This window comes from Sardina pilchardus, chromosome 9, assembly GCF_963854185.1.
Source record: "Sardina pilchardus chromosome 9, fSarPil1.1, whole genome shotgun sequence".
Taxonomy (NCBI): domain Eukaryota; kingdom Metazoa; phylum Chordata; class Actinopteri; order Clupeiformes; family Clupeidae; genus Sardina; species Sardina pilchardus.
In genome coordinates, this window is record NC_085002.1 from 4,789,923 (window position 1) to 4,801,339 (window position 11,417).

The following is an 11,417-nucleotide window of genomic DNA, read 5'->3' on the forward strand; positions in this document are numbered from 1 at the left end:
TTATTGCATTATGTAGAATAAACTGAGTAGTGTGCAAACTTGCGTTGAGTTCCGCTTAATGTTCCATTACTATTCTATTAAAGAACCTGGAACTGTCGATAAATGGCAAACATTTAGGAATACTCATAAGAATGTTTACACTCACGTCTTCAGTGTTCCTGAGGTCATGAGCTCTGTCACAAGGACAATGCATTTCTTCCCTTTAACAGGACACTCCCAAAAGTCATAGAATCGCACGATGTTGGGGTGCTGCAGTCCCTTGAGCATCTCCGCTTCCTCTTTGAATCTTTGTCTCTCCGCTTTGGACAGCTTGCGATCCTGAAGGAGATGCCAAAATGCACTGAATACACACACGCACACAGTAAGACTGATATGTGGCTGATCACCATTTCATATTACCAGGAGAACCATCTCTCTGAATATTATCCAGTATCCCAGAATGACATTGCCGAGGTCCTTCAGGACTTACACTCCCGAGTAGTCTAGGGTTAGTGCAATTTGTTCATTAATTAATTTCACACTGTATATACAGTAATCCCTTTCAGGCCCCAAAAATGTAATATTATTTTTGAATTGCTTTAATCAATTTTAAAGCCTTCTTCTCCTCTCATAGTCCCGCTGCATCATATCTGGCGTAGTTTCAATGTGATCTGGACGAGAGGCTGCAAGCAAAAGTAGTTGGTTTGGTGTTAACACACGATATGCAAATGGCTACATTTATCACCTCCACCTAGTTGAACTGAAATATTCTATAAATAGACAAAAAATGAAGCAGGTGTGCACCAATTAAGTTTTGGATGAACAAAGATCAATTGCTATAGTCAGATGAAGAAAAAAAAAACACTCTCTTCTCATGGGATGCATTGCAGATCTAAGCCATCTTGATACACTTAACAAAACAGCTGATTGTTAGGCACAATAATAATTTAAAAACCACTCCTTCAGCCATAATCAAACACGCTGTGAAGTGCTGTGTCACTAGTGCACACATTTGCCATTGCAGTGACCAAAACTTTGGTAAAAGCCCCCATCAACACTGCAGACATTCTGCTCATAGCTGTGGGGGGAATCTGCATGTTGTCACTCATAATATTTTCATTGAGGGGGATATAGGGGACTTAAGACAGCTGTGCTGATGGGTTGTGTATGCAACAGCAGTGTTTCCAGACAGGATGTCCACGTGAAGCCACAGTAGAGGTCTGAGGTGCTGCTATCAGTGGAAGATTTACTGTATCTGCTGAATGCTGAGGACACCACAGGCTGCAGGCATGCAGAACCCATAGCTGCACACACAGTTCCGTTTATTTACACTTTGCAACGAGTTTGGCGAATTAATATTCAAGTGTGATACGGGCAACACATTGGAACTATTTCAAAGGTAGCCTGTTATACGAAGTTAATGGCCACCCCATCAGCCAATCAGAGAGGAGAATCCCTTTGTTAAGGGAGATAAAGCTGGTATAAATATCACTGGCAAAGGCTGAGAGGACCCTTTGTCATAAGCAAAGTTTTTTTTTTTTTTTTTAAATAGGATACATTTGTAGATTTTTTGTAACTAACTTGTCACTTTATAATTTGTTACTTCTATAGCTTGAAATATGGACACAAAGAAAGGCAGATTGGGTGAACTTGTATTGTTTTTCATGCGCAGATCTAACTTTGTCTAACAGATCTAAAACAACTAATCTTGGCTATGATCTAAGTAGCGCTATGTAGACCTCATATCAATCTTTGTGGTATGTTTTATAGATGCATCAGTTTTTTTTAAATAACATCATCAAATTATGAAGACGCTTTTGGTGTTAGTGTGGTACTGTTGGTCTTGCAAGTCTGCTGGCTTGTTAGTCCTTTAGTTTTAGACAACTCTGTTTTAAACTTCTGGATTCATCACTGTATTAGCAAACCCATCTGAGAACACATCCTATTATCACTGATATAGCAGTTACAATATATCAGCGTTGGTACTTGTTAATACAGAAGCAATAAAAGAGCAGTCACTTACTCATTTCACAGAGCATGACTAAATTGTAAATAAATTCTTTCAAATAATCTAATCACTAAGTGATTTGATTTCATTCACTTAACTGCTTTAATGAGTTGATTCCATGTATTTAGCTGTTTTACATTTTAAAGACCAAACTATGCAATGAGTATACTGTAACTGCCAAAGGTGTACTGTTTCAATGATGCAGAGATGTAAAGCTCGCCTAAACAGGGATAAATGCCACCAATAAGGGCTCTAATGGGGCTTTTCCATTGCATGACATCAGCTCAACTCGACTCTACTCAATGTTGGTACCGGGTGTTTGTTTTCCACTGCAACAAAGTACCCCTATAAGCCAGCCGACTGCCATAGAGACCCTGAAGAAAACAACTGTAACGTCATTAACGTCACCTTTTGGTACCAGGTACCAGTTTTGTTTACCAGATACCAGTCTTTGCTAATGGAAAACCAAAACAAGTCGAGTAGAGCTGATAAGATGCAGTGGAAAGGCCCCATTAAATGGATGGATTAGATGAACTAGTGCAGAGCCCGTAGATGTGGCATTTTTTATTCATATAACATGAAATTTGGCACTGCACAGTGCACACACTCCTGCCATTAGGATGACACCCACCAAATTTGAGAGCAGTCAGAAGAGTGGTTCGAGAGTTGTGCGTGGAAACAGACAGAGTGACACACAGACAGACGTTCCTTGCATTAATAGATAGATAGATAGATAGATAGAAGATGGACAGAGACGCGCCTCGCGCAGCTCTTCTGGACGGTCCAGCATGTGACTCTAGGGGGCGCTGTGGACACCACTCCGGAGAATCGATCAGACGGTCGCCACTCTCCTTCTGGAGGTGACCGGGTTTCTTTGGATCAATATCTTGGCCCCCCTGCCCACACTGCTGCTGTATAAATACAATGTGCTGACTGCTGACGGAGGGAGCTGCTCACATCGGCCCCGTCCCCAGCACAGGCCACGCCCCGCTGCCCTGTCACCAGCACAGGCCACGCCCCGCTGCCCTGTCCCCTGCACAGGCCACGCCCCACTGCCCTGTCCCCAGCACAGGCCACGCCCCACTGCCCTGTCCCCAGCACAGGCCACGCCCCACTGCCCTGTCCCCAGCACAGGCCACGCCCCACTGCCCTGTCCCCAGCACAGGCCACGCCCCACTGCCCTGTCCCCAGCACAGGCCACGCCCCACTGCCCTGTCCCCAGCACAGGCCACACCCCACTGCCCTGTCCCCAGCACAGGCCACGCCCCACTGCCCTGTCCCCAGCACAGGCCACGCCCCACTGCCCTGTCCCCAGCACAGGCCACGCCCCACTGCCCTGTCCCCAGCACAGGCCACGCCCCACTGCCCTGTCCCCAGCACAGGCCACGCCCCACAGCCCTGTCCCCAGCACAGGCCACACCCCACTGCCCTGTCCCCAGCACAGGCCACACCCCACAGCCCTGTCACCAGCACAGGCCACGCCCCACTGCCCTGTCCCCAGCACAGGCCACGCCCCACTGCCCTGTCCCCAGCACAGGCCACACCCCACTGCCCTGTCCCCAGCACAGGCCACGCCCCACTGCCCTGTCACCAGCACAGGCCACGCCCCACTGCCCTGTCACCAGCACAGGCCACACCCCACCGCTGCCGCGTCACGGTCCTGGAGCCAACGGCGTGAGGTTTGAAAATAAGGAAGACGTGAGACAAGAGACCCATGTGTCCTGCGGGGAAATGTGACACGGGATGACATGCAAAGTCTCGTGTTCGCCTGAATTAAATCACACACACGCAATCCAATGGTCTGCCCTGACTCAGAGCCCCAGAACGAACACACACACACACACACACACACACACACACACAGGGAGACAGAGACAACACACACAAACACATAGGGAGACACAGACACCACCGCACACATATATAAGGGCATGTCAGACACCACACACACACACACACACACCCACACTCCATCGGTGTGTGTCGACTCGCGCCCCAGAACACACGGTGACCAGGAGCCACATTACTCAGCTCAGCCAGACACGCCGCCTCACATAACCCCCGCCGCTGGCACAAACACAAATCTGACAAATCCATTAACGACACACACACACACACAAACACACACACACACACTGAGAGAGTGTGTGTGAGCTATGTCTATGTCACACACAACCCATAATTAGAGCAACGAGCACACAGTATCAAATAGCCTACAGATCTAGAGATCAAACTCATAGGCCTTTCCTAAGATATCTGATTTTTTTTTGTCTCGGTGCATCTTAACGATCCTTCACTGGCACAGAGTGGAGGTGCAGGGAGCGTGTGCACAGAGACAGATCACTGTAACGCCCCCTCCTTTTCAGCCCACTGCGACTGTGGCAGAAGAGCATCGTCGTGCCCAGGGAACAGGCCTCTGGCCAAACAACGCGAAAAAATCCTGAGGGATGCCAGGAGCTGCAGCAGCAGCAGTAGCGGGCAGCGGGCATGGAGACTGGCGCATTCATTAGCTACTGTAGCACCGCGTCCGACTCCGTACTGACAGGGCGGAGAGATGGAGACGGGCGGGTGCCCCAGCGTCTGTAATCGCTCAGACTAGGGTTTCCTCTTTGTCTGTAATCGCTCAGACTAGGGTTTCCTCTTTGTCTGTAATCGCTCAGACTAGGGTGTCCTCTTTGACTGTAATACTTATTCACGCCTCCATTCCAGAGGAGGAGGGTGTAACATGAGGACAGGCAGCATCCAGTCAATAGCCAGGAGAAACTGAGCCAGCCTTATCCTTAAACGACCCCAACTCTGCCAGGGAGCATCTGGGAGTGTGTGCACGTGCTCGTCTCTCCCTCCCTCCCTCCCTCCTTCTCTCTCTCCTTCTCTCTCTCCCTCTCGCGCGCTCCTCGTTGCAGATTTAGGAGGCTGCGTCAGCAGATCCCCCAACCCACCCCACCCCACCCCGCCCCACCCCGCCCAGACAGACCTACACAGAGGCTTTATGTATAGTGCAAATCATTCACACCCAGCTCAGATCCACCATCACAGACAACTGCCGCAGATCATGAAGAAGCCACATGCTCATTACCAAGTCTGATTTACCAGCCCATTCATACATGATGGCTTCTCAGAGAGTTCTGCAGAAATCTATCCATTGCAGGTCTCTCATCAATATCCTTGCAGAGTACAATGCCAAGGTGTGCAGTTACATTACAAACCACGAGCAGGCTGTTGAGCCTTGTGCAGTCCCCATTCTCCGACCCCACCCCCCACCCCCACCTCACTCGCACACACACATACACACACACACAAAAGGGCAAGGCCTTGTCTACATAGCAACCAGTATTGCCGAGTCATCAGGCTGACTTCATCATCACCTCCATTTCAGAGGCACACGGAGGCTGTGGATCCGTACTGTAGGGCTCCGGGGGGGGAGGGGGGAGGGGGGAGGGGGAGGGGGAGGGGGTGGATGCTGAGCACATGGAGAGGCAGCCGATAGCAAACGCGTTTACATGACAAGAGGAGCACACAGACTCAGGAGCCACTCTTAGCTCTTGACGCAGCGTGAAGCAGAGCAGAAATACACGATGTGCAGTGGCGGTTTTAGGTACGGGCGAACCGGGCGGTCGCCCGGGGCGGCATCTTGTATGGGGCGGCACGAGCGCTTAACCCTATGAGCCCGACTGACGCAAAGTGCGTCAAAAAACACTCATTGGGGCGCTCGTGGAGGATCTCGCCTGGGGAGTAATTCAGTCTAGAACCGCCACTGACGATGTGTTAGGGCGTCTGTGCCAATCAAATTCAAATAAGACCCCAAAAAATGTATAATAAATTGGCAGTACAACATAATAGCACAGCCAAACAGATCCACTGACCGACAGTCCCTGCTTCTTACCAGAGTAAAGTTCATAAGCAAATCATTATTACATTAGCACATAATTTCCCATTATATGCCATGTACTTCCCCATCGCAAAGATATCTCACACCATGACTCAGGAAGTGAGTCATAGTGAAAACCAAACAGATCACCTTTAAAGCACCAACATCCTCCTTATTTATCATTCATAATGTATAATGCTAGAACACGTTACTGTAACTGTTTGCCTTAGTCTCTGTGTGTGACAGACAGAGATTGAGACTGTAAAAGAGTGAAAAAAAAGGTGTACTGAGGAATCTGCCCGACATCTGGAGCATCTCTCCCACTCAGCGGCACGTTGGTTTCCTCTCTGGGCTGAGTAGGGAGAAGAGATCTGATCTCACCCCAGCAGAGAGCTGCTCCTCCCTGGGGACCAGGGACCGGCAGCCTGGGCGTCAGGTGCTCCATCACTCAAACCACCAGCACTCCTCCCCCACTCACAAAACTGCAGCCTCCACCCTAATCTAAAGCCCCACCATCTAAAGATAGACCCCCAGTTTTCAGCAACACATTCCAGTGACCTTGCCTTTCCCAACTGACATTCCTGATGTTTACGTAGCATTTACCTTTACTGTTCTGAATTCTGCTATGTACACTGTATTTTTAGTCCAGATTGTGGATATTTTTCATTGGAGGTGCTTAGTGATTCTTGATTATCTTTGCGGACTCGCTGTCTTTAATCTGAACTGTCTAGACTATGATTTCCTAGATGTCTAGTCACAATAGCCCAAACTGATTGACAATAGCGTCCTGCATTAAGCTTTCAAGCGCTGTTTGACCTCTTGTATTGATGCACTCGTTTGCAACATATTTATGCCCTGAACAGGATTTGAGTATGCACTATGAAAATTAATTTTAAGTCAACATTCCCTGAAAAAACATGATCACTTGTATGACCATTCCTGACTCCATCCACCACAGACAAGTATCACAGACCAGACACAGACAGAGACAGTGTCACAGACCAGTGAACCTTACTGAATGGTCACTCCAGTGCTTTTCTGTCACAGTCCTGCCTAATGGAAGGTCTTTCTATACCGGTCTCTCTATCCCAGTCATACCTACTGGAAGGTCTATCCAAGTGCTGCCTACTGGAAGGTCTCTCTATCCCAGTCCCAGTGGAAGGTCTCTCTATCCCAGTCCCACTGGAAGGTGTGCCACACGTTACGATCTCTGAATGCTGATGAGCGCACCCTACCTCTGCTCAGCAGAAGCGGGAGTGGTATTTGGACTCGGCAAGTACACCATCAGCTCTTTGTGTTGTATCCAAAACACTTCGGTCAGCTGCACAACTGGTTGAAATTATCCTGAAATACGGACCTCACAATCTGCCTGCTGAATTACTAAATGAGAGACCGATATTCATTATCCACATCAAATACTGCTTCACGCCCATGCTTGATTAAAAACATAGCTACTCCCTCAGTATTTTTCTTCATGCATACACATAGCAAGACTTTTAGGTTATGAGATGTCCAGATGTAAGCCATGTGTTCTCAATGGGATGTATGTCGTAACCTAATATCCTTTAGTCTCCTCTACTCTCCTAGGCTACATTCAATTAGCACGGGAACATATGGCAACACAGGCTGTTCTCAGAATTGCACTGCACTGATGAAAAACTACATCTAGTCATCATACACCATTTTATGGGTACAAAGGAACGTAATTGGCACATTTATCAAAATGAAGGCGTAGATATTTATCATGCTGTGAAAACCCCACTGGCTATATGTGAAGTTAAGCACATGGACAGTGGCGCCGGTACCCCAACCCCTCCCCCTCCTTTAGCCACGCTAAGCACGAGCCACACACCCTGCACATCTCTCTAGGGAAGGCTGGAACAACACCAAGCCAGAGTGCAACAGCAACAGCGCTGCCTCGGCTAAGATGCAGGGCTCACTCCGCTGCTTCACCCTGCCCTAACCTGGACCCCTGGAAAGGGCGAGGCCATAACTCTTTGCCAGTTATAAGGTCATATCTGATGCCAAATCAACCAAACTCCTCATAAAAACCAACTGAGAGTGAGAGAGCCCCGACCAATAAGGGTCTCCTTTGGTATAACCAGCATGTAACAGCTGTTGCAGCGGTAGGAACAACAACCGCCATACTTCTTGTTACTGTGGGACCAGACAACTAGTTTGGAAAATTCCGCTCGACAATTGTCCCCTGCAAATGTCACCGGTAATATCCAGGCGGAGGCATCAGGCATGATACTAGAGCTCATGTCCCGTCCATGATTCCTTCCTTGAAGGGAAAATGACGGTGATTTTGCACCATGATCTTAAAGATGGCCCCAGAGTGTAGCACTGTAGCTGCTCTAGGCTGTTGGCTGGCGTTCAGCAACTCGAGCTAGGTAGCATTTTGTACCAACAGCACTCAGTGACCTCCAGAAACAGAGATCGATGTGAAAAATGGCCAGAATTCTCCTTTAAGAGGTCTGACAAAAAGACAAAGAATAATATCATCCGAGTTCGGATTTGCTAGCGTGTCATACGGGTGTGGATGGATGCTAGAGATGAGCCATGAGGCAGATGTTTGTGTTTCTGAGTGAACAGATCGCAGCTTGATGGGACACAAACCATCCTGCTCGTCTCCGCATTCAGAAGTAAAAATACCCTCAGCTCTCAGACATGGTTGGACAGAGGCCACACTGCTCCCTCATCTCATCTGTGAGAGCAGCGTCTGATTGGCCGGCGACTGTGAGTGGCGTTTGGGACGCTGAGTCTTATTGGCTCGCGTTTCGACCACTGTCCTGATGTGCTCCTGATGGCCCAGAGCCTCGAGGGAACACATCGGGTCAGGCGAGGAAATCAGCAGCATCAAGCACACAAAAAGCAATCTGATGCAATGGCTCCATCTCTTAGCTCTACGCTCCTCAAGCTTGGATTTGGTGGGCTCGGGTTTCAGAGACCTTTCATACGATCTCATCTCCTGTGAAGGGTAACTGAAGAACTGTCACTGCAGAGACTGTGTGGTGCACGCTTGTTTCATTAGGAGGCCTCAGAGACCACACACACACACACACACATAAATAATTGATCAAACCTAAGTGGCACATTCCGGATGTATTTGAACTGATCACAGTAGAATTACGTCTGAGTAGAAACCTGCGGAAGCAACACATACTAAGCACAGACATTGCTGTATGATATTTGGATGTTATTCTCTTGCTCTCTGCCAAATGAATGAATGTAAACTTAACGTAAATATCCCTGCCTGCTTCGCACCTTTGAATAGATTGGATGAATGCACATTAAGGATTAAAGCAGCTCAAATATCTAACAAACTTTGCAATTGAGACAGTGTCGGGCTTATATTGTGTAATAACTGTAGGCCAGAGGGTCATACTGTATATTAACTAGTACCATTATCAACTGTATAAGCCTACATGTTTGTTTAAACCAATGGCGATATATCAACATGTGTGCGTTGTTAGATATTATCATTTAGGGTGGGTCAAAAATGTGTTGCTTCATTTCAGTTGTCAAATTCAGTGAAGCTGCAATGCTGTGATGCTGTAATACTGAATATTATTATATATATAATATATTATTATTATTTTTGCCTTTTCAGTGGTGTGATGATTGTAGATAATTTATAGAGTCTGACAGGGGCACTGTAGCCTACTGTGATACCATATCACTGTGGTGGGCAACGTCTCATGATAGTTTCATATTGTGAGATACTTTGTGATACCCACTCCTGAACATTATGATTGTATACATTTATGTTCTGAATGATTAACAGGCTATTACAAAGGACCTACTCACCTGAAGTTCACACCACGCCACTTCAACCCATGTTTCTGTGTCTAGGCCCTTGTAAACCGTTTTAAAAGAACCCCGTCCCAGCTCTATGTCAAACTTGAGAAACCTTCCGCCAGGTGATGTGGAGACAGCTTTCATCTCGGCTTCTTCCTCATTTTCATCGCTTCCCGCTTTCCCGGTGGTTCTGAGCTGTTCCGGGGATGCAATTTCCGTCTTTTGCTCGGCTGGAGTCTTGTCTTTATCATCCTCCGCGCTGAAGCTTTCTGTAGCGCTGCCTCTCTGTCCCACCTGACTTTCGGTGCTCGAGCTTTCATGAAAGCCAACGCGTGCAACTCTAGTCCTATCCACAATGGTGCGTAAGTGAACGCTGACGATCGGGCTGCTGGTATCACATTCTGACGCATCAAACGCTGGTTCCTCTGTTTCGGAGAACCACAAACTCCTCCGTATGAACCTCTGGCGGACCAGTCCACGGTAATCCGACAAGGGATACGCACTGGGATCACTTGCCCCCTGCACTCTTAGCGCTGCGCCAGGGTCCATGTTGACATTGCAATCATCACCGTTCACGTAAACAGAGCGCGAGTTCATGTCAGAGTCTAGGTTAGGAACGGAAGAGAATGCGCATCCTAGAGGCGGCTCCGACCCGGACCCTGGCCCTGAATCCATCTCATGTGAATTTTTAAACACTTATCTGTGACACTCAGTGGCTGCTTTTATCATGGTTCGTCCTGAGCCGGAGGATGGAGGATACCTGCTACGTCCGTTTGCTCTGACGCAGTTCGGCTTCATTTGCAGGCTATCCTGTCAGCAAATTCACATCAATTAACCTGCTGTGTTTCTCATTCCAAAGCGGCATCAGCGACAAAAACGACGGGCGACGTGCATCTCCTTTCAATTGGCCTACAATTCCACACAGCTAGCTAATATGACCGCGCAGTGCTGTTGCGCCAACATCTTAAAATGGCATTTTGGTATTTTCTAACCTCAAGTCCAAGTGACAGGCCTATACTTGACATTTCAATTTTGTTAAAATCCAAAGAAATGCCGCTTCTTCCTTCCATTCCCGCGCACGGGCTAGCTTTGCCACTGTCACAATTGTAGTTGACAGAGGTGGTTACGTCGCTCATTAATCCCTCAGACAGCTCGTCATAAAACTATCAAGTGCGCAGCTGTAGCCCGACATAATCTCAGTTGCTAACACGCCTTGCGTTTATATAAACCTAGCAATGTCAAAAGAATTCAAAATTCTTAACATAATTTTCTCCCATACAATCACGTAATTCCGCATCGCAGAAACTTAGACACAACCTTTGTGTATACGAGTACATCTGGCTGATATCCGCGGTTTGGAGCTGAAGCGTTGATAAGATTATTCACTCACTGCGGCAATGCTTCTCCCAGTGAATATAAACCGATGCCGATTCTAACACTATCGGCTAGAGATAGAAAGACCTCTTGTGTTGATATGCTAAATCCTACCGATGACACACGGCCCTGCCATCGTTGTCTTTTTAACACCAGGCCCCACGCCCCTAGCAACAATATGCATCCAATAAATGCGCAGGTTTCAGTGGTACCTTCATACCCTGCGCCTGGGGTCGTCACGGACCACACCACACGCAGCGTCCCGCCCAGCTCCTGCGTGACGCCAAGGCTGCTGAAGGGCGCGCATCAGCGTGCAGGACAACCCTGCACAGAACATAAGTGTAACGTCAGGGGAGAGGTGACGGGGGAGATGATTGGTTGTCGTTT

General features: G+C 48.0%; 1 protein-coding gene across 1 annotated transcript in view; it reads right to left on the minus strand.

Moving 5' to 3' along the window:
• The window catches only part of wnk2 (WNK lysine deficient protein kinase 2), a 50,223-nt gene extending 39,093 nt beyond the window's left edge, over window positions 1–11,130 (minus strand). The window contains exons 1-2 of the mRNA XM_062545373.1: window positions 9,666–11,130; window positions 146–318 (exon numbers count right to left, since the gene is read on the minus strand). Of these exons, the coding sequence (XP_062401357.1) occupies window positions 146–318; window positions 9,666–10,253 (761 nt within the window). The 5' untranslated portion in view covers window positions 10,254–11,130. The remainder of the gene's footprint in view (window positions 1–145; window positions 319–9,665) is intronic.
• Window positions 11,131–11,417: the final 287 nt, after the last annotated feature.